Here is a 22,948-nt window from a genome sequence, read left to right as displayed (position 1 = left end):
AGGTTCGGGTTCGGTTCCTGCTTTGGATCCGCCCACGTCTGGTCAGCGTGGTGCTCGCTCTGTGTGGTGTTCTGGGTCTCGTAAGGGGTGCCGGCCCTTTCGCGGTTTGTCCCATTGACAGGGCGATGGGGGGAGGCTTGCGCTGTTCGCCCACGCCTGGTCCCACAATTTGTGGGCGTTTCGGGTTGTGTCTGTTGGCCTGCAGTGGCGTTGGGTGCAACCCCCCCCCCCCATTGGGGGGGTCGGGACTGGCAGGGCAGGTTTCTTTCCTTGCGCTCTGTCAGGTCGTCTCGGAGTGGGTTCGCTTGGGCATCGTTGAAACGACGTCGTCCCTCAGGTGGGTTTCCCGTCTGTTTCCGGTCCCGAAACGGGACTGCGCGGACCTGCGGTTCATTCTGGACTTGTCCCATCTGAACCCCTGGGTTCATTGCCCCGCCTTTCGGGTGACTACGCTGTCTCAGGTTCGACTCCTCTTGGAACTAGGCGCTTGGATGGTGTCCCTGGACCTCCGGGACACTTATTGGCATGTCCCGATTCATCCGAGGTTCCGGGACTGGCTCGGTTTTGTTGTGGGGCATCTAAGTTAACGTTTTCATTGTCTCCCGTTCGGGTTGAACCTGGCACCTCGCGTGTTCACACGCCTTACGCGGGTCATGGTGGCCCGTTTGCGTCTCTTAGGTGTTCGGGTGTTGGCCTACCTCGACGACTGGCTGGTTTGGGCTCCCAGCCGGTCGGCTTGCTTGCTTGCTAGCCAGGGATTTGGTTCTTTCCCAGCTCGCCGGGATCGGGTTCTTGGTGAACTAGAGGAAGTCCCGTCTGGTCCCCTCTCAGGTTCGGACTTAGCTGGGTCTTGTTTGGGACTCTCGCACTGCTTCCTTGTCTCTCCCTCCGGAGTCTCTCCTGCGGCTGCGGTCCTGCCTTCGTCTGTTTCTGGTGGGCCCTTGGGTCACCTGGAGGTTGCTTGAGGGGCTGGGCTAGATCCTGAACTTCGCGATGGTAGTCTACCCACCGGGTCGGGTTTGACTTCGTCGGCTGTTCTGGTTCCTTCGGGGTCGCCCCCTTCCGCCTCTCTCGTGATCGCTGGGTTTGACCCCCGGGGGCCTTGCATCGGCTGCTGCGTCGCCGGCTTCCTCTTCAGGGTTTTTGGGGTTCAGTGCCTTGGCGCCTACCCGAGCCCTCACTCGATGTGAACATGGATGTGTCGCCTCTCAGCTGGGGCTTTGTGACCAGAGCTCACCAGGCCAGCCAGGGGCGATGGGGTCCGTCCTTCCATCGAGCTCACAGCACGGTGTGGGAGTTCGTGACAGTGTGGTTTGCTCTTCGTAGGATTCGGGTTGCCCGCGGATCAACAATTCGGCTCCATTCGGACTGCTTTCCGGTGGTTCATTGCCTGAACCGCGGGGGTTCGATATGGTCCTTGTCTCTTTGGGATTGGTCGCTTCAGGTGACTCGTCTATTGAGTTCTCAGGGTTTGGCTCTCCTGGCGGTTCATGTGCAGGGAGTGTCCCCAATGCCTTGGCCGACGGCCTGTCTCCCTTCGTTCCCCTCTCCACGGAGTGGACAGTCGACGACGCTTCCTTCCGTTGGCTTTGCCAGACATTCGGGCACCCCGAGGTGAACCTCTTCGCATCGGCATGGTCGAGGCGCCTTCCCATGTATTATGTGGCACCCTTCCTCAATCGCGAGGCCGCCGGGGTCAATGCCTTTCGGCTGGACTGGTCGAGGTGGGGGTTCCTGTACCTCTTTTCCCCGGTTCAGCTGTTGCTCCAGGTCCTGATTCGCTTGGAGAGTTACCAGGGGAGAGTTGTCCTTCTGGCCCCTTGGTGGCCGGCCCAGCCTTGGTTTCAGGCGCTGCTTGCTCGGTGTCCGAACCCGAGTGTTTTCCCCGTGGCTCCGCCTCTTTCAGCAGATCAGGCCAGTGCGTCACGTGGCTGGTTCGATCTTCTCCTCGAGTCTTCGCATATGGGTTTTTTGACTCGAGTTTATCATCAACTCTATGGTGATCAGGTGGCCTCCTTGTTGGTGTCCCACCTGAGGGCTACTTCTCGGCGGCAGTATGAAGTTTCCTGGCAGTCCTTCTGTTTCTTTTTGCGTCTTTGTCGTGTTAGTTCAATGTCTGTTAGGGTGGTCTTGTCCTTTCTCTCTTGGTTGTTTCAGGACTGTTATCTTATGCCTAACACTGTCGCCTCGTATCGTGCGGCACTGGCGGAGCTGCTTCAGCTTGCCTTCGGTATCGATGTTATGTCTGTGCTGTTTCGCAAGCTGTCTCGTGCTTTGTTTCACTGGCCTGCTCATGTGCCGCCTGAGCTGTACTGGTCTTTGGACAGAGTGCTCGCTTACCTTTCTTCTTGTTTTGTTGTGGCCCATTCGGTCCGGGATTGTTTCTCCAAGGCCCTTTTCTTGTTGGCATTAGCCTCTGGGGGTCGGGTCGGGGAGCTTCATGCTCTCCTCCGGCGCAGAGGTTTCTGCTCTTTCGGTCGTGGAGGTTGTTTTGTTCGCTTGCAGCCGTCTCCTCCCTTTCTGGCGAAGAATGAGACTGCTGCGTTCCAGAGGGGTCCGTGGGTGGTTGATGCTTGGTTGGTACGGCCGGGGGTGCATCACGCTTTGTGTCCGGTTGCGGCGTTTCGCCGTTATTTGTGCACCACAGCTTCTGTGTCCGGGGACGCGCTTTGGGTTGATCCGGTTTCTTTTATTCTCTGTTCGTGGGTTTGGGTCTCCCAGGTCGTCCGCAGGGTTATCAAATCCAGCCAGCCTGCGGTCTATCCCCATGCCCATGACATCCGTAAGTTCGCGGCTCTTGCTGCCGTCTTTGGGAATATCTCTTGGTCTGATATTCAGGCGCAGGGTTTTTGGCAGTCGAACAGGGTCCTGGCTGCTCGTTACCTCGTGAATGTCCCTAGGCCCCGTCGGACCTGTGTTGCTTTGGGTCGGCGGTTGCAGCCAGTTGTGTCGACTTCGAGTTGAGGAGTGAGCGATGACCGTCTCCCAGGTAAGTCCCTCTTTTTCCATCTGTGGGTAGTTAGCTCCTGGGAGCCAACAGGGCTCCCCCCAGAAAACCAGCGTTGAATGTAATGAAACGCCATTTTCTGGGCGAGTCCCGGAGGCTCCCAGGCATCCCTCCCTCCTTCCGGTCGGTGTTTTTTTCGTGTTTTTGATATCCAGCCTCAGAACTGAGGTGTGGGTAGCCAGCGTGAAGGGTCTGGGGGTCCCCCTTCCCCCTCCCGGGGAGGAGGGAGCTGTGCAGACAGCGGCGCGGCGACATGTAATGTCATACTAGTTTGCTTGTTTTCTGTTGGGGAGTTCTATCCACTAGTTCGGCTTTTGGTAGCAATTTTAACCAGAACAGGGGTTTGTTTTGGGGCGCTTACCTTTCTGGGTGCCTGATCCGGTCGATGGCAGACATAAAATGCTTCCAACCACACGGGGGGGTTTCTATAGGCCATTGCTCCCCTTGCCTCTCTGAGAGGGCCCGGTTCTAGCCGTGGTCACCGGTAGGCCTAAGAACTCAATACACATGAGTAATGCCAAAGTCTGACATTAGCATATCAGCCTGGGATAGCTCCGGGGAGCCTCAGGGACTCGCCCAGAAAATGGCGTTTCATTACATTCAATGCTGGTTTTTTAGTGACTAACTGTAGTTTTTCAGTATCTTCTACAGTGGCAATTTTCATGATTTTTGTATCATCTGCAAAGGATGACACAAAACTGTGACTTGTATTTTTGTCCATATCCAAGATGAGAATGAGACATAGCAGAAGTGCAAGGACTGTGTCCTGTGGTACAGAGCTTTTCACTGTATTTGGGTTTGTTCTTACTTCATTGACAATCACACTCTGCATTTTGTCTAACAGAAAATTGAACATCCGATGCCCCACTTTACCCACTATTCCTATTGATCTCATTTTATGGGCTTTAACTCCATGGTCACATTTGTTGAATGCCTTTGCAACAGTTGTGTATACAACATCTGCATTTTGGTTTTCTTCTAAGGCTTCTGTGATTTTATCATAGTGGTTGAGTAACTATGACAGACAGGATCTTCCTGATCTAAATCCATGTTGTCCTGGATTGTGAAGTTTATTATTTTCCATAAAACTAGAAATTTGATTCCTAATCACTCTTTCAAAGATGTTATGTGTGATGTTAGTGCAACTAGTCTATAATTTTTTGCCAAAGCTTTACTACCTTCATTGTGCAGAGGAGTTATAACTGCTGATTTAAGTGCTACTGGTATCTCCCCTGTATCCAGGCTCTTTCTCTATATTTCACTGAGCGCTTGTGCTACTGGTACTTTACATTTCTTTATGAATACTGTATTGAATTCCACAATTCAGGACCAGGGCCGAGTGCACGGGGCATGTTCTCAATTTCTCTTTCAAAGTCTTTTGAGTGTGTTAATATCAGTCATATTATCTGGAGTTTGGATGTCATTCATAAAGAAACTGTCTGGATCTTCAACTTTCATGTTGTTTATTGGGATGCTATACATTGCCTCAAACTGGCCTTTTAGAATTTCACCGATTTCTTTGTTGTCTCTCTGTGTATGAACCTTCAGTTGTAATTAAAGGTCCAATACTGTTAGAAGTTTTTTATTATGATTTTGCAAATGTGAAAAAATATTTTGAATTTTTCTTTATCTCTTGTATAGTTTTCTGTTCCAATTCCATTTTTCACAGACTCGTATGATTGCTTCAGCATTTGCCATATTTCTTTGATCTCCTTGTTTAAATTTATTTTCCTCACTTGTGATAGTCGTGTCTGTTTAAGCATTTCTGTGATTTTTTCCTTCTTCTGTACTGTTGTCTGCGTTCTTTCTAGAGTGGTACTCTTTCTGACCCTCCTCACAGGCACATGTTTCAAGCGGATTTTGTATGCTTCAGCTTATGCTTGGTCCCACCTTTCGTGAGCACTTCTGGTTGTGTTCTGCAGCCTCGGGTGCCAGTGGGCAGCTCCTCTTCCATTGCAGGGTTTGGGCCTAGTGGGCTGTCCTCTTCTCCTTTACTCTGCCAAGTGGCCCTTCTGATTTACTCGTTGAGCAGCATTGGGTTTCAGGAGGTTGTTCTGATTTCTTTGGGGCCGCCTCTTTCACTGCTCTTGCGATCGCTAGGTCCTTCCTCTGGTGTTCCTATGCTGGTTGCTGCATCACTGGTTTCCTCTTTTGTTTTTTTGGATTTGGTGCCATGGCACCTTCTTGCTCCCTAGCTTGATGTCTTTGCGGACACCTCGGCCAAGTGTTCGCAAAGACACTGTGGTTGGGGCTTTGTGACCAATGCTCACCTGTCCAAAGTCGTTGGCTTCCACTATTTCGTTGGGTTCAATGTGGCAGGCATTGCAGAGCTGCAAAGAGTTCGGATTCCTCAGGGCTCGGTGATCCAGCTCCATTCGGACTGTTCCCCTGTGGTTCACTGTCTCAACTCCAGACTGACTAGTCCGGTCAGACTACAGACCCTTTGGTGCGTGGCTCTTTGGGACCAGTCGCTTCAGGTAACTCTTCGCCGAGTTATCAGGGTTTGTCTCTCTGTGCCGTTCACGTTCAGGGTGTGTCCAACTTCCTAAATGACGGTCTCCCTCACTTCATTCCTCTTTCCACTGAGTGGACAGTTGATGCCAATTCCTTCCTCAGGCTTTGCCAGATGTTCTGGAGCCCGGACAACGACCTCTTCGTATTGGCATAGTCTCGGAATCTGCCTCTTTATGGGGTATGGCCCTCAAAGTCGGGAAAAAGCGACTGGTAGATATCTTTTGGCTGGACTGTTCAAGATGGGGGATTCATTTACCTTTTTTTTACTGGTGTGGTTGTTGCTCTGGGTTCTGGCAAGGCTGGAGTCTTTCTGGAGTATTGGAATAATTCTTCTGGGTCCTTAGTAGCTGGCCCAGCCTTGGTTTCAGGTGCTGCTTACTTGGTGTCTGACCTTAGGCATCTTTCCTAGGCTCCGCCTCTATCAGAGGGTTGAGCGAGTGGCATACATTGCTGGTTCGACCTTCTCTTTCACAGTGTGTATCTGGACTTTTTGACGAGTAGTTTTCATCATTTGTATGGTGGACAGGTGGCTGGTTTAAAGGTGTCCTACCTGCAGCCTTCTTCTCAGCGACAGTTTGAGGTTTCTTGGCGGTCTTTTTGCCATTTTCTCTCTTTCTGTTGTTTTCCTTCCATTTCTCTTGTTAGTAGCTCAATGAGGTACTATTATTTCCAAACCTCAATGAGAATGATATCTGTTCTTTACTGGTAAATTGCAAATATGCTCTGATGATTAAGCACAGTTGGCAGAGAATAACTGTTAACAATACTGAGTGTTAGTTTGATATATTAAAGCCTGACACCGAGCCAATACTTTCCAAGGAATGCCGTACACCAGAACTGATGTACAGTATCGCCTTATATTTTAACTTAATAATAATTCTTTGTGCAGGCGATGAGTCACAATAACGTGGCTGAAGTATGTTGACCAGACCACACACTAGAAATTGAAGGGATGACGACGTTTCGGTCCGTCCTGGACCATTCACAATCGACTTGAGAATGGTCCAGGACGGACCGAAACGTCGTCGTCCCTTCAATTTCTAGTGTGTGGTCTGGTCAACATAATTATTTGTGTTGGTCGACAGGCAGTCAGTGTATGTTTATACACGTTAGGCTTATATCAAGGTTCCCTGAGGTCGAAACTCCTTGGTACTTCATGGCTACTAGGTGAACAGGTACATTAGGTAATAGGCAATGCACCCATCCATTTCTGTCTCGCCCAGGTTTCGAACCCGGAAGTCTCGATTGTCAGTCATGAATAAACCTGACTGCACTACCAGGACCCTAAACTTAACTTAAAAATATGTATCCATTAGCTTTTCTCGGGGACAAAAAATTTGTATGTGATGTGATTAACACTCAAAAACAATAATGAAGTCTCTCATTTTAAAAGACTCTTAAATCTTCCGTTTAAAAAATTAGGATACAATGACTCGGCTGCTTAAATTACCACCTAGTTTTTGTTACAAAAAGTAAGAAACTACAGTCTAGTCGACAATGCAATGATAGGGCTCGCTTGAGGCTGAGGTGGTCTAGCACACCCACCTGGCCCGATCATCAGTTGGCTGGTTCATAACCCTGGTCTTCACTACATCCACTGGTGTGCCCATAGTAGCTCCTATCAGGCCTGAGCACGCACTGTAACAACAATAACCAATCCGCATATTCTACATTCACTCATTCAAAACTTAGACTAAGACAACAAATAAATTCCATTCCCTCAATCATTTGCACAACCAAAAAATATAGAGCTAAACGTAATGAAACACCCACTTCTGAACAGCCCTCAGTAGCTCCCTGGTGCTTAACCTTTCACTGCAAATGTGATTCCCGATCACTAGATTCCCGAGATGCATGAGAACTATACATGTGAACACCGATACATATAGGACACTGTAGATAAAGTCTGAAAATGTTTGGTTGGGAGTGTGACTGTTAGTCACTTGGGATAGAGTGACTTTAATTGAATAAAAATGAGAAGGGACCAGTGTGCACATAACCATGGTAAAAGGAATAAGTCACCCTTCTGTCTGACTCTACAACAGTTCCAATGAATGTGGCACGATTTTTATATTTATTCAATCTTATAAATGGTTAATCTTAGTAATGGCAATAAGGTCTCTTTGAATGAACTTGAGTAAAAACTTAATGATACTCTGAGTAGCAGGCAATGCATTCTTTAAAAGTAGAAGTACTGCCTAAGCTCAGTATGATTTGGATTACTGAGCTTAGACAGTTCAGTACTTCTACTTTTAAAGAATGGGGGCTACTCCCATTCATGTTGGCTAAATATTCAATTTAACCAAATTTCTTACCAGAAGTGTCACAGTTTTTGACACTTTTTCACACAACCCAATTACTCCTGCTATTTACCCACTTACTCCTACATTTACCCATGCATTTTCATGGTTTACCTACTTACCCCACTATTTACTCGAAAACAATGAACTCAAATTTGGGTTATCGGAATTTGGATTACCGAGCTTTACAGTACATCCACAAGAACAGGTTCCATAGGAGGGATGGGGGGGGGGGAAAGAGGGGCAGGCTGAATCACCCCTATACAAATTTCCAGTATGTATGCATGCAAAATGAAAATATCATAAACAAACTAGGTTTAAATATTTTCATAAGAATGGAAAAAATAGAAATTAATACTTTATTTCCCTATGACCTTTACTGGTTATTCAATAATTTTGTACACCAAATGTTTCTTAAAATTCTTATTTTTTTGTTAAGGATGTGGAAAAAAAAACTTTTCAGATCGCCACACCAATATTATTGCAATTAAATTTTGTCATGTCATTGAATCATAATTTTTTGTTTATAGACAGAACTGCAAAACACTAAGGGTAAATTCACCTCTTACAGCCTACCACATCCAAACTCTAGCACCTTTTTTGGTAAAAAAATCTCTCCATCTTTCTCCATCTCCAAAAGGTTTTTCTCAAACTCTCCATCACTGCAGAGAATAAGGCACCATAACATGCCTGAAAACACATAACCCAACCAACTCATTTCAAATTATAGTATGTGATGGGATGGGCTATGTGAAGACAGCTTTATGTGTGTGGGGTTGGCATGCTATTATGACATTCTCTGAAAAAAAAAAATGTTGAATGTAATGAAACGCCATTTTCTGGGTGAACCCCGAAGGCTCCCCGGAGCTTACTGGGCTGATATGTATGTATTAGACCGTGGCATCAGCAATTGGAGTTCTTCTGCCTACCAGGGACCATGAGTCAGAATCTGGCCCTCAGAAAGGCTAGGCCCACGACAAAACAGAGCCAGTCTCTGAACCCCGGATGAATCGGGACATACCGATACGCATCCTGGAGGTCCAGGGACATCATCCAAGCACCTGGCTCCAGAAAAAACGAGCCTTGGACAGAGTAGTCATCCGAAAAGAGGGGCAAAAGACCCAAGGGTTCAGACGGGACAAGACCAGTATGAACCTCAGGTCTGCACAGTCCCGTTTCAGAATTGGAAATAGGCAGGAAACACACCTGAGGGATGCCGTCGTTTCCAGGTTTTAACACAATTGCCCCATGTACCTGAGCTCTGTCAATAAGCTGTTCTATCTCTTTGCCCTTACTTCATTACACGCATTCATTGATGCATCACGCTATTGTGATTTCTGTGTATAATGAAGTAAGGGCGAAGAGGTTCAGCAACTTATTGACAGGGTTCGGGTGCATGGGGGAATTGCCTCCGAGACAAAACCTGGTTTGTGTCCCGGAGAGACTGCAGGATCCGTGGTAGGTCAAGTTGATTTCCCGGTTGCAATTCTTATCCATGTTGTAGCTCAGTCAATTAAGGAGTGTCTGGGATTCTCTCAGACATAGGTTCGAACCCTCATCACGTCCCTTGTGGATTTGTTCACTCTACTTGCTCTTTCGGTTAGCAATTTTTCACCAGCTGTAATTTGTTTTGGGATTACTACCTACTTTCTTAGTAGTTTATTACTACTACTTTCTGGGTGCTTGACCTGGTAGATGGCAGACATAGACTGCTTCCAATTACATGGGGGTGTCTATAGGCCATTGTTTCTCATGCCTCTCTGAGGGGGCCAGCTTCTGGCATTGATCCCCGCTAGGCTTAGAACTCCAATTGACTGTTGCCTCGGTCTAATATATACACATCCGCCTGGTTTAGCTCCGGGGAGCCAAAGGGGATCTCCGCAGAAAATAGAGAATAACGTAATATTTCAGGAAAATTTGGCTTATTAGGCCACTTGGCCTATTATGTACAACAAACAAACATACATACATGCAGAATAATCACAAAAACACCTGACTCAGTTATGTGAAAGTATCCACTAGGAAAATGAAACAAAACGTTCCGAACATTTTTGTTTCAACACACAATCAAGAAAATACTGCACAGTCCTGGTATTACTTTGACAAATACTGCACAGTCCTGGTATTACTTTGACAATGTGTTGAAACCCGAAAAAGTTTGGAAATTTCGTTTCATTTTCTTAGTGGATATTTATGCATCCAGCCATCCATACATATATATACATACTGTACATCCATACATACATACATACATACTTCCATACATGTATCCATATATACATACATACTTCCATACATATATCCATATATACACACACACATGTATATACATCCATCCATACACACATACATCCATGCATCTATACACAAATACATTCATATATCCATGCATCCATCCATGCATACACATATCCATCCATCCATCCATATCTTTATTCCCTATGTAATAAATTTCAACATCAATGAAACTGCTCATTAAAGATTTCATCTTTGTTCTCCATCTTTACTTATGTGTTACTTAAGCCAGAAAAGCTTAAGAGCTTCATACAATACAGAAGACTCGGATAAAATATATCTTCATAAAGGAGTCCGCTCATTTTAACCAAGTCGGTTTCAAAGCAAGTGAAAGAGAGGATGTATTCCCTCTCTCTCTTTAGGTCATGAAAATAATTATTCAATCAATATCTGCCAGTCTTTTCAGTACAGTTGTGATGTGCTGAATATTTTAAATTCTTGAATGTCAAGCAATCTGTTTTTGGGTGATTTTAGTACAACTCATATTTATGCACTAGTATACTGCATGTCTACAACAAATTCTGAATTTAATAGTGGCTATGAAGTTAATAAATATGGTAGACTATATTCAGCCTGTAAGAAGAAATCAGATGAACTTGTAGAAAATATCTCTCTTTACTAAACACTGATGTACGTACTGTACTGTAACTGCACAAATATTTTTGGAAAACCTTTACTATGCAGGTACTTAATATAATTAGCAACTAATGCATCAAGTAATTATTTAATTCTTGATACAAACTATTATTCTCAAAAACAAATTCATTAAATGATATAGGTAATAGACTTAGATATAACTGTAATTAATAGTTAAAATTTAATATTATCCACTAAGCCCTGCAGCTCATAAACCTATTAATATTTTGATATTTAGTGTTAAATAAAAATTTTTGTTGTCTTTGAGTCAAATGTTTTCAATTAATATACCAAAGAAGGATTTTTTAATGTGTAAATAATTTTTTTACCATCACCTTGAATGGAGCACATGTTCTGGCAAATGACTTTAAATTCAAAATCCAAATAAATGATTTTAGTGTACCATCAGATGAAAAAGGAAATCTAAAATTTTCATGACTAATTGAAATATAAAACGAGAGAAAGAAACGAAGTAATGATGCAATTAAATAACAAATGGTCTTACCTGGACAAGGCGTGCGTCCAGTAGTTATCAGACAAGGCCCAGGTGTTGACAAAATATCTCTTCACAGAGTCGTATGTGGTAAGGTCTCCTAAATTGACGAACGCCGAGCGATACACGTTGGGCATACACCCCTTCCACAAACCCCGAAGACCTCCTGCATTGTAGATTTTTACGAATGCCTCACTTGCACTATGTATACTGAAAATATTAATTTGTAATAAAATGTGTGTTTAACAAGACAAAAATAGTGATAAGATAATAAAATGGTCAAGGGATAGCTTATGTGGAGGAAACATAGAATAATGTATTGTAAATGCAACTTTATTGTATAGGAATACAATAAATTCCTGGTTCTTTCAACTCTAAACTTTACATTCATTTGAGTCATCAGTACCAGCAACCCTCCATTGAAGTATACTTGTATTATGAATATTTGTTCCAATATCTTTCATTTATCTAGTCATTTATAATTTGTTAAAGAAGAAAAACTTTTAGTTATATAGCTGGAGCACACATGCTTCTTGTTCACACCCACCCAAACTCTCTGGTGTTATCTGCCTCACCACACACATTTTCATCTGTTCTGGTGTCTCTAGAAACCTGTGTTTCTTGTTGCATCTCATCTCTAATGAACTTAAAGAGGCCAATAAGTGTAGTGAGTCCAGTGTTATACGGAGGGTATAGTATATTTGCTACAAACTCCACAGATGTTAATGACAATCAAAACTAAATCAAGTAACCTTTCTGAGATACCAACCCTAATTTATAAAACCAGCGTTGAATGTAAAGAAATCCCCCCCCCCCCCACCTCTAGTGAGGCAAAGGAATCAATGGCCTAAGACCACTTTAAATGTAAAGTTTAACATCTTTAACATCTTTGCCACCACCAGTGAAGCACCCAGAAAGATAGGCGAATCAAAACAGACTACTGCAGGATATATGAATGAAACTGAAGCCCAAACATTGCCAAAAGAACAAAGAACTCCTCAACAATGAAAACAAATAACTAAAATTTTGTGAATCAAGCAGTCTCTCGTAAAATGGGGCTAGTTTGCCCCATCTACCCTCACATTTGGAGGAGGAGGGAGATGGCCCGGGTCACCCAGGCCCCCACCGTTCAGTTCTATAACGATAAAACACGGCATCAACATGGAGGAAGGGTGTCAGGGAATCTCCGGAGAAAAGAAAAAGATAACATCTACGTCAGAAAGAGCTGTAGAAAAAGAGAAAGTAGTAGATAAAATTGTTGGCCTCGTGGAAGGTCTTACTACCATTGAGAATGTCTGCAACTACAGGAGGATTGGAAAGTACGTAAAAGGGAAAGATCGACCTTTGAGGATCACCCTAAACGATGCCAAACAGATGGAAGAAGTACTAAGGAATGCTAGAAAATTACAAAGTGATGAGGTAGGGAAAGTATGGTCGTTAAGACGAGATCTTTCAAAAAAAGACAGAGAAGCTGGAAGAAGAAGCACATCAACAAACTGGAAAAGGTGCAAAGACATGCCACTAAGTGGCTCCCAGAACTGAAGGACAAGAGCTACTAGGAGAGGTTAGAGGCATTAAATATGCAAAAACTTGAAGATAGAAGAAAAAGAGGCGATACGATCACTACATACAAAATAGTAACAGGAATCGATAAAATTGATAGGGAAGAATTCCTGAGACCCGGAACTTCATGAACAAAGGGTCATAGATTTAAACTAACGAAACAAACCTGCCAAAGAAATATAAGAAAATTCACTTTTGTAATCAGAGTGGTAGACGGTTGGAACAAGTTAGGTGAGTAGGTGGTGGAGGCCAAAACCGTCAATAATTTCAAAGCGTTGTATGATAGAGTGCTGGGAAGATTGGACACCACGAGCGTAGCTCTCATCCTGTAACTACACTTAGGTAATTAATTACACAAAATGGCCGTGACACACGACCTAAAGCTACATATAGCTGCTGAGGACCAGGGACATTAACAAGATTCCTGGCAGTGAAGACCCTGGCTGACCACAAAACCTCCATGCACAAATACTGGCTCAAGATATACTGCATACAGACAAAGCGCATGACAGACCCCCAGAATATGTTTGCAAAGCCAGCCAAGAATTGGCAAAGAACTGAACAGCAAGAGCATGAGGAAAGACCATAAGCCGGTGAGACTAATGAAACCACAGACAACCAGAAAACAAACTCAGGAACAGGGAAACCAAGGCAAAGGGACAACCCAGAGGGATTCCACTGAAGAAGAACCGATGGCACGAAGGAAACAGCAAACCCCACCGAACGCAATACAAGACACATCACGAGCCAAACCAACAAACCACTAAGATTGGGGGACTCCTTCAGAAGTAAACGACTCTGACTCCACCAGAAAAGAAGGAGCCAGAAGAAAATAAACAAACCACCCATTAGGGCAGGAGCAAAAACCCATCACTGGAGGAGAGCAAGAAACTTGTCACCAGATGACTAGAAGCAGGAAAAGCCAAAATAAGACTTGAAAGAACAAAACTCAGACTGAAGGGGACACCATAACCAAGAAAAAAAAAAATGGAGAGATGAAGACTTAAAGAGAAGTCCAGCTACATAATGGACTGGCTCAATCTGCTGAAAGAGGTGAAGCTGCAGGAAGACCCCTGGGTTCAGACACCGAACAAGCAGTGCCTGAAACCAAGGCTGGGTCGGCCACCAAGGAGCCAACAGGACAAATAACCCCACTCCCTTGTTAAGTCTCCAAGTGAGCCAAGACCTGGAGCAACAGCGGAACCGTGGGGAAGAGGTACAGGTAACCCCACCTCGACCAGTCCTGCTTGAAGGCATCGACCCCGACTACCTCGCAGTCGGGGAAGGACGCCACATAATACGGGAGACAGCTCGACCACGCCGACGTGAAGAGGTCTACTTCCGGGAGCCTGTATGTCTGGCAGAACCAACTGAAGGAGTCGCTGTCGACCGTCCATTCCGTGGACAGGGGAATGAACTGGGACAGGCCGTCTGCCAGGACGTTGGACACCCTCTGAATGTGAATGCCCAGGAAAGCCAAACCTTGAGAACTCTGCAGACGAGTCACCTGAAGCGACTAGCCCCAAAGAGCCAAGGACCGCATCGAACCCCTGAGGTTCAGGCAATGAACAACCAGGGAGCAGTCTGAATGGAGACAGATCGTCGAACCTCGAGAGATCTTAATCGACTGAGCTACGACATGGTCAAAAGGAGTTGAAACCGAAGTTCTACTGAACTTACTGGATCCTGCAGTCTCTCCAAAGCACAAACCAGGGTTTTACCTAGCTCCCCCCATGCACTCGAGCTATGTCAATAGATCGGTCTCCATCTTCGCCCTTACTTCATTACACACAGAAATCACAATTGTGTGATGCATCAAATGAACAAATCCACAAGGGCCATGACGAGGATGTGTAAAACCTTGGTTTGTGCCTCGGAGAGGCTGCAGGATCCAATAAGTTCAGTACAACTTCGATTTCAACTCCTTTTGACCATGTCGTAGCTCAGTCGATTAAGGAAGCGTCTGGGATGCTCTCGGATGCAGGTTCGAATCCTCGTCACGGCCATTGTGGATTTGTTCATTTGATGCATCATGCAATTGTGATTTCTGTGTGTAATGAAGTAAGGGCAAAGATGGAGAACGGCCTATTGACATAGCTCGAGTGCATGGGGGGAGTTGTGTAAAACCAAGTTGAATAATATGCTGTAAGCTGAAAAAATGCTTCATTCTTACAAAACTACTTTTAGAATGCAAACACTCTAGTTCAGTGGCTCAAAAAGAAAAACATTTGGTTACTACATAATGACTGCAGTTATGGAGGCATCACATCTAATGTGATTCATTTTTGGTACTGAAACTATACAGGCTATTCAGCACCATATTATGCAGGCTATTAAGTAGCTTAACTTTATACTTTATTTATGACAAATGATCATTTAATATTGGTAAATGCACATAGCTTCCATCCTCTTCAAAAGGCATTTCCCAACTGATTTTGGCTAGGCAAATAAAGTAACCGTGACTTTAGTTGTACATTTGCTGGTCCCTTTATCAGGAACTCAAGGAAATGTCTCTGACTCACCGTGGGGCCTTTCCTTCAAGGCGTCTTCTTCCCTCCATTTGCATTTGCACTTTGATCAAATCTGCCGGAGAGGCCAGGAACTGAGCAATGCCTCCTACCAGGATTCCTCCTACTATCGCTTGCCTTTAGGAAAATAAAATACAAGTTTTAATTATTGGAAAAATGCTTAAATGATAAAAGTGGATGGGGTAGAAAATGAGGAGGAAACAGCAACTGGTAAAAGATGAAAAAGACTGTGATACAACATCAAACAAAAGTGATATGATGAAAAGTAAGTGAAAGGGAATTAAAGTACAGTAATACAGAGATGAATTAAGGGATAAAGATGTGGTTTCACACAACTCAACCTTGTCATCAACTGTAGCAGGCTATAATTTATCCTACAGTACATTTAGACAATAATGTTTGCATACATCCATTGGCTTTGAGTTTAAATCAATAATACAGTTAATGAACTGGTTGGGAGAAACTAATGTGAATGTGACATTAGAGAATGACATCATGTTAAACAGAAAGATCATTTATTTCAATTTCTGAAAACTGGAATGTGCCAATTCCAAATAAATCTAAAAGCAGTTTTAGATTTTAAGTAGAGTCCCAGTATTTCTGGTTCATTATCCAAAAGTCAGCAGTCACTTTATCAGTTTTAAGACTCTCATACCTACTGTGTTTACCCTGTCAGTGCTAAATCATTTACTCATCCTTATTACTTCATTTCTCATTTTCAAGGTGAGGCAAAGCATATGCCAAGAGAAAATAGGGTAATGAAATGTCACTGTTGACATGTTGGCAACATGTCAACAGCTCACCTATGTTTATGGCACTGGTACCTCAGGGGTCACAATCAATATAATAGGCTTCTGTGACTATCCCAATCCACCAGGAGAATGTTGTTATTATCAATAAACTACATTCTATATTGTAGCTATCAATTTACTACTAAACTACAACTACTCTACTATGATAACTACTATGTAGTTATCATAGCTCAGTCGATAAAGCTTCGGCCTCACACATGTGGGGTCCATGACTAGTCTCTCCTTGAGCCCAGGTGAATGGAATATCAAAGATCAACCCGCTACAGAAGTGAACCATCCAAAACAGGTAAAATGAGGTTACAAAACACACAACTTTTCTAAGAGAAATGTTTGGAAATAACCAAATTATAAAATAATTCTTGGTAGCTGGCAAATGACTTCCCCACGCCAAATCTGACTCCTTTACTCACTAGCACGGACACTCGGGGCTCTGGTGAGGTAACAACCTCTCTCTCTCTCACAAGCCTCACCAAACATTTTGACACAGAGGAAGTGCATCACAGAAAGCCTTGCATAACTGCTTTAAATCTGTTTACTTTGCATACAGAAAACCAGCGTTGAATGTAATGAAACGCCATTTTCTGAGTGAGACCCGGAGGCTCCCCGGAGCTTTACCGGTTGATATGCTAATGTCAGACTTTGGCATCAGTCATGTGAATGGAGTTCTAGGGCCTACCGGGGACCATGGCCAGAACCTGGCCCCCTCAGAGAGGCAAAGGGGAGCAATGGCCTATAGAAACCCCCGTGTGGATGGAAGCATTCTATGTCTGCCATCGACCGGGTCAAGCATCCAGAAAGGTAAGCATTCCAAAACAAACCCCTATTCTGGTGAAAATTGCTACCTAAAGCCAAACTAGTGGATAGAACTCTTCAACAGAAAACAAGGAAACTAGTATGACGTCATACGTCACCGCGCCGCTGTCTGCGCAGCTCCCCCCTCCCAGGGAGGGGGAAGGGGGAGCCCCAGACCTCCCACGCCGGCTATCCACCCATCAGTTCTGAGGCTGGATGTCAAAACACGCGAAAAACTGCCGACCGGAGGGAGGGAGGGTTGCCGGGGAGCCTCCGGGTCTCACCCAGAAAATGGCGTTTCATTTTATTCAATGCTGGTTTTCTGGGGGGAGCCCCGTCGGCTCCCTGGAGCTAACTACCCACAGAGGAAGGTCAAAGGGACAGAACCGGGAGGCGGACACCACGCACCCCCCAAGGAGGCGAGACAACCGGCAGCAAACGCCAACCCAAGGCGCCACAGCCCCGAAAAGTCCCGGGAACAACACGAGAACAACGAGCAGCAAGGCCCCTGCACGAACACCAAAAATCCATGCCCGAAAGACCGCAAGGCCACGTCGCCCAGACGGCAGCGAGAGCAGCAAAACCACGAACGCCATAGGCATGAGGGAAGAACACAGGCAGCTTAGCCGCAAGAACACGGCTGACCACCCGGGACACTATCACCCGCGAACCGGGAAGAACAGAACCGGATCAACGCAAAACGCGCTCCAGACCAAAACACCGTGGCACGCAAACAACAGCGGAGGGCCGCCACTGAACACAAAAAACAACACACCCCCGGCCCGACCAACGAAGCACCAACACACCCTGGACCCCTCCAGAACGCAGCAGCCCCACCCCGCGCCAGAAAAGATGGAGACTGCTGCCACCGAACAACCAAAACGCTAAAACCGAAGGAGCAAGAAAACTCAGCGACACAACCCCAAGAGGCAAAGGCCAAAAGGAAAGAGCCGACGAAAAAACACACCGGAACCGAAGGGGCACTACCAACCGAGGAGAAGACAGAGCACGCTGACCAGAGACCAGGATGGTGCAAGCGGCGCACGAACAGGCCGGAGGTGACACGACGCACAAGACAGCTGACTAATGGTGCAGAAGCAACACCAAGACCGAAAGCAAGCTGAAGCGGCTCCGCCCGCGCCGCACGAAAAGAGGCGACAGTATGTGGCAAGACGCTAACAAGAGTAACCACCTAAGAAGGGACAGGAAAAGGAAGGACCGCCAAAATACCCCATACTGCCGCCAAGAGAAGCACGCAGGTGGGACACCCACCACGAAGCCACCCGACCACCAACCGGAGGCGAGACCGCGAGGCAGAACATAAGCAGCCCCGACAAGGCCCCTTCGAGCTCAGGAAAAGGCGGAGCCGCGGGAAGATCTCGGGCGTGACCACCGAAACCTAAGCGGCACAAGGAGATGGAACGTCTGCCGAACAGAAAAACTCCCCAAAGCATGCAAGCCCGCCAGGAGTTCAGAAACGACGGGTCCGACGCGAGACATCGCAAGACCCCCAAAAAACCAACTGGCAGGGCAAGCTAGGAAACCAAATTAGGCGGAAGGGTCACCGCCAGAACAGTACCCGAACCAAGGGGTACGAACAACTGCAATAGACCGAGACAAGGAAGCACATCACAGGACACAGGCTGACAAACGCCTAAGAACACACACAGAACACCCCTGCTGCAGAGGAGGCAGGAAGAAAGAGCAGAAGCACAAAAACCCCAGGATAACAACCAGGGGTGGACAATCAGGCAGGGACAGAAAAACCCCCACGCAATCCCCAGGCACAAAACAGCAGCAAAGTGCCACTCCACACCCGGACACAGGAACAAGGACACGCCACCGTGAAACACAGTACCAATGCACACGTGCAGCAGCAGCAACAGGCACCACTGCAACATGCAACATGTAAATAGCAACACCCTTCTGCAAAGGCAGAGAACGGAGCAGGCAGACCCCAGACAGGGCCAATGGAGACACGGCAAAACCCCGCAGGCCCAGAAACCTGCACCAGGCGACCGATGGCGGAGAAACCCCGCTCGATACCTGCTGGATGAGGTACTGGGAGCTCTTTTACACCTCAAGCCCGGTCCAAGGCCAGGCTAGACCAGCCAGAGGGTGGCCCACCAGGCAGCTGCTAGGAGCTGTCCACCGGCCCACATACCCCCACAACCAGGACGGGCCGGAACTGCCATACGAAAACAGGCTAGTGCGCCCTGGAAGTCCACAGACGAACCAGCAAGAAGGCTTATGCTCGCAAGTAGGTCGTGTAACAAGCACAGACCTCTGATGGTAATACAGTGTTCCCCAAATGTGCCAATAGCACCACTGCACTCCACTGGTACTATCCCGCAAGTTTTACCAGATAGGCGGGACCCAAGAGCCAGAGCTCAAATCCTGCAAGCACAGCCAGGAGCCTTACCAGGTGAGTACAGAACCAACCCTACAACCCCAACACCTCACAACATTAAAAAGGAGGGTCCCCTGAATGACTCCAGCATGGGTTGGACATGCACATGAGGGGGACAGGAAGGGTTGAAAAAGGGACAGTCACTGGTGTGCGAACGGTCTCAGTCGTACAAAAATACCTAAATAAAGACAGGTATATAAACAACTCCGCATCCAGCGCCCGGCCAAAAGACGCCAGACCGCAGAACTCACCTGGCGAAAGGTGGCACGAACTTGACACGACTCAACCGTGCCCAGAAGAACCAGGGAGCACCGCCAGGTGAAGACGCCAGAGCCGGACCCTGCCGGACCCGCAGGAGAGCAGGGAGAGGCGAAGGAGGCGGTCCACACCCATGACACAGGGAAAACCGTGGTGTCCTCCCCACAACTGGGAACCAGGACACCCCCGGCGCGAAGGGGCACATACCGCAGCCAGGGAGAAGAACGAGAGGCGAAGCACTGTAGCAAAAAGGGCGCAAAACACCAGCACTGAAACACCGCCCAGACCAAAACAAACTCCACGGCGCATGCGCATAACACGCTGGCCGAACCGCACACCCTCTCTGCGGGAAGGCGCCAGCCAGGACTACTGCACGAGAAAAGTAGCCAAAAAGAGGAAGCAGGAACAATAAAACCGGCCAAAGAAGCAAAGAGCCCAAAAAGGAACCCAACCGGGCGACAAGGAGCCCAATCGGGCGACAAGGAGCCCATCAGGGCGACAAGGAGCCCAACAGGGCGACAAGGAGCCCAACAGGGCGACAAGGAGCCCAACAGGGCGACAAGGAGCCCAACAGGGCGACAAGGAGCCCAACAGGGCGACAAGGAGCCCAACAGGGCGACAAGGAGCCCAACAGGGCGACAAGGAGCCCAACAGGGCGACAAGGAGCCCAACAGGGCGACAAGGAGCCCAACAGGGCGACAAGGAGCCCAACAGGGCGACAAGGAGCCCAACAGGGCGACAAGGACGAGGAGCCGACAGACGTTCCAATAATGCGGAAAGTAGCGAAAACCTTCCCGCACCCTTGAGAACACAGAAGCCAACACTAGTCCCGAAGGCACACGAAGGCGCAGGCGCACCCGATATCAGAAGTCACGCAGAACCCCATCGAACGGGGAAACATGACGAAAACACCGTCCCAAAAAGGGGTGGGAGGAAACATCCACCCACAGGACGGAACCAACCGACTCAAAGGCCAAGGAACCGAGCCCGGGGAGGGGCCGACGCCCAACAGCACGTACGGCGAGTGGGGAGGAAAGACCCCACTCCGCGTAACCACAACCCCGCCTAGAGAGGGATAAAAACCCCCACGGGGTCCAACGGGGCCAAGGCCCCCCCAAGTCAGCCACTCCCCAGCCCCGGGAACCTACACGACAGGCCCCGGGGCCGAGCCGTTCCCCCAAAGCCCCGGCCGTACCAGAAAACCGGGGCAGCCGTGAAAACACTAAGGAAGGGAGCCCACTGGCAGACTCATACAACACGGCTGGAGGAACAGGCTCAAATGCCCACGTCACTACCCTGGAAGGGGAATTCCCCGAGACTGCCCGAGTCTCAACACCATCAAAAACTCCGCCCCGAACCCACAGATGGTAAGGAACCGGATGCAGGCAGGAAGGGTGATCCAGGGGAAAGACAAGGGGGCGTGGATGGAACCGAAGCAACCAACACCCCCCAAGTCCCAAAACGAACTACAACGGGGCAGCCCCGGGGCTCCCGGGGAGGAAACCACGAGAATGTTGCCACCACCAAGGCTCAAGTGCAATGCCCCTGCTGCCCGCACCCGCTTTGTTAGCACAACTGGGTAACCAAGCCACAACGAGCAACCAAACTCGCAGGACTCCGGGTCGAAGGTGTCACCGACCCCACAGGCAGCAGACGGAGGCAAAACAGAGAGTCACCCAGAGACACAGGGTGAGAGCAACCCTCAAACTCGCTGGAAGCGAGGGGGGGACTCTGGTGTCACATCCATCGGACCCGCGCGCCCCCAGGGGTTTCCCAGGGTCCCAAGCGTTTACTATAAGAGGACTCGCACTCAGGTAATCCCAGGCAGGGTACTGCTAACCGGCACCCAAAGCTACCAAACAACTTTCTAAGAGCTGAACCCCCGGGACGTGTACACTCACGGGGACCTAGCAGGGGGTACCACCAGAAAATACTCAGAACACAAGGGACACAAGGGGCAAGAACGAAGGCAAACCCCCCCCCCCCCACCAGGTAGATAAACAAAAGAAAAAGAAAACCCCGCAAGAGGACAGCGTACCCAAGCGGAACAGAGCCGGCCGCTATGATTGGTAAAGACAAGTTGCACAGTACCCTGCGCCCCACCAGTGCAAAAACTGCCCCTTACTCTAAGGCGAACAAGGGAGACAGAACACCCGAGCACACAAAGAGCGGCCGAAAACCAAGCAGTAAACGGCCAAGCAGGGGCAGGACCCAAGGAACTTGTGGAAGGTGGCCCCAAGCCCCAAGATCAGTACTTACAGGGCACCTAGGGAAGGGAACCCTAGGCGCATGCAGCCCGAGTACTGGAGAATCACTCCCGGCTCTCGCACCACCTAGAAAACGGACACCACACTCTAGGTACAGTGCTGAAACAACCACTGGAGCCGGAGCACATAACCGTTGCCTATAGCATCAGCTGAAGAACTGATGGGTGGATAGCCGGCGTGGGAGTTCTGGGGCTCCCCCTTCCCCCTCCCGGGGAGGGGGGAGCTGCGCAGACAGCGCCGCGGTGACGTATGACGTCATACTACTGTAGTTTCCTTGTTTTCTGTTGAAGAGTTCTATCCTCTAGTTTGGCTTTAGGTAGCAATTTTCACCAGAATAGGGGTTTGTTTTGGAATGCTTACCTTTCTGGATGCTTGACCCGGTCGATGGCAGACATAGAATGCTTCCAACCACACAGGGATTTCTATAGGCCATTGCTCCCTTTGCCTCTCTGAGGGGGCCAGGTTCTGGCCGTGGTCCCCGGTAGGCCCTAGAACTCCATACACATGACTGATGCCAAAGTCTGACATTAGCATATCAGCCGGTAAAGCTCCGGGGAGCCGACGGGGCTCCCCCCAGAAAAGACCTGATTAATATATCTTATTTCTCATTTATAAACATGTACTTTTGCTCTTGACTTTTCCCACTGCCCTTTCATAAGGTAACTTGAATGCCCTAAACTGTTAACATCCATTGTTATGGCCTGAGTTTGCTATATTTAAAGTAATTACCAGGTAGGTTTTGTGAGAATAGCATATGAGTTTGTGAGAAGCCGAGTAAATTCTTTAGTTAATTTAATTCTCATGCAAATTATTCTTTATGTTAATTACAGTATAATAATAAAGTAATTAGTGGTGTGAGCATGTTAATCATATATACAGTATGTATATAGTATTTAGATACACGGGGAGAGGGGTATCAGTCAGCGTATCTGGACATTGTTGGGAGGTGAACAATCTGGAGGTGGAGGTTGCTCAATTAGATGAGCAATGTTGTCAAATGAATATCTGTTTTTCCATATTGGGTTATTTGCTGTATCGAAATTGGAGGACTTAGTAGCAGGATACTGAATATA

At 47.4% G+C, this 22,948-nt stretch overlaps 1 protein-coding gene across 12 annotated transcripts in view; it reads right to left on the bottom strand.

Moving 5' to 3' along the window:
* Positions 1-22,948, bottom strand: part of Ucp4A (Uncoupling protein 4A) — a 182,848-nt gene that overhangs the window by 29,376 nt on the left and 130,524 nt on the right. For 9 of the 12 annotated variants that reach the window (XM_069319675.1, XM_069319678.1, XM_045728604.2 and 6 more), the window contains 2 exons: positions 15,331-15,453; positions 11,258-11,455 (listed from right to left, as the gene is read on the bottom strand). In XM_069319675.1, coding sequence (XP_069175776.1) covers positions 11,258-11,455; positions 15,331-15,453 — 321 coding nt within the window. Of the gene's footprint in view, positions 1-7,066; positions 7,160-11,257; positions 11,456-15,330; positions 15,454-22,948 lie in introns of all 12 variants that reach the window. The other 3 variants (XM_069319680.1, XM_045728608.2, XM_069319679.1) reach the window with 1 other exon arrangement.

This window comes from Procambarus clarkii, chromosome 93 (assembly GCF_040958095.1).
Source record: "Procambarus clarkii isolate CNS0578487 chromosome 93, FALCON_Pclarkii_2.0, whole genome shotgun sequence".
NCBI classification, from domain to species: Eukaryota; Metazoa; Arthropoda; class Malacostraca; order Decapoda; family Cambaridae; genus Procambarus; species Procambarus clarkii.
The sequence above is the reverse complement of the archived record's forward strand: the minus strand, read 5'-3'. Positions and strand labels throughout refer to the sequence as shown.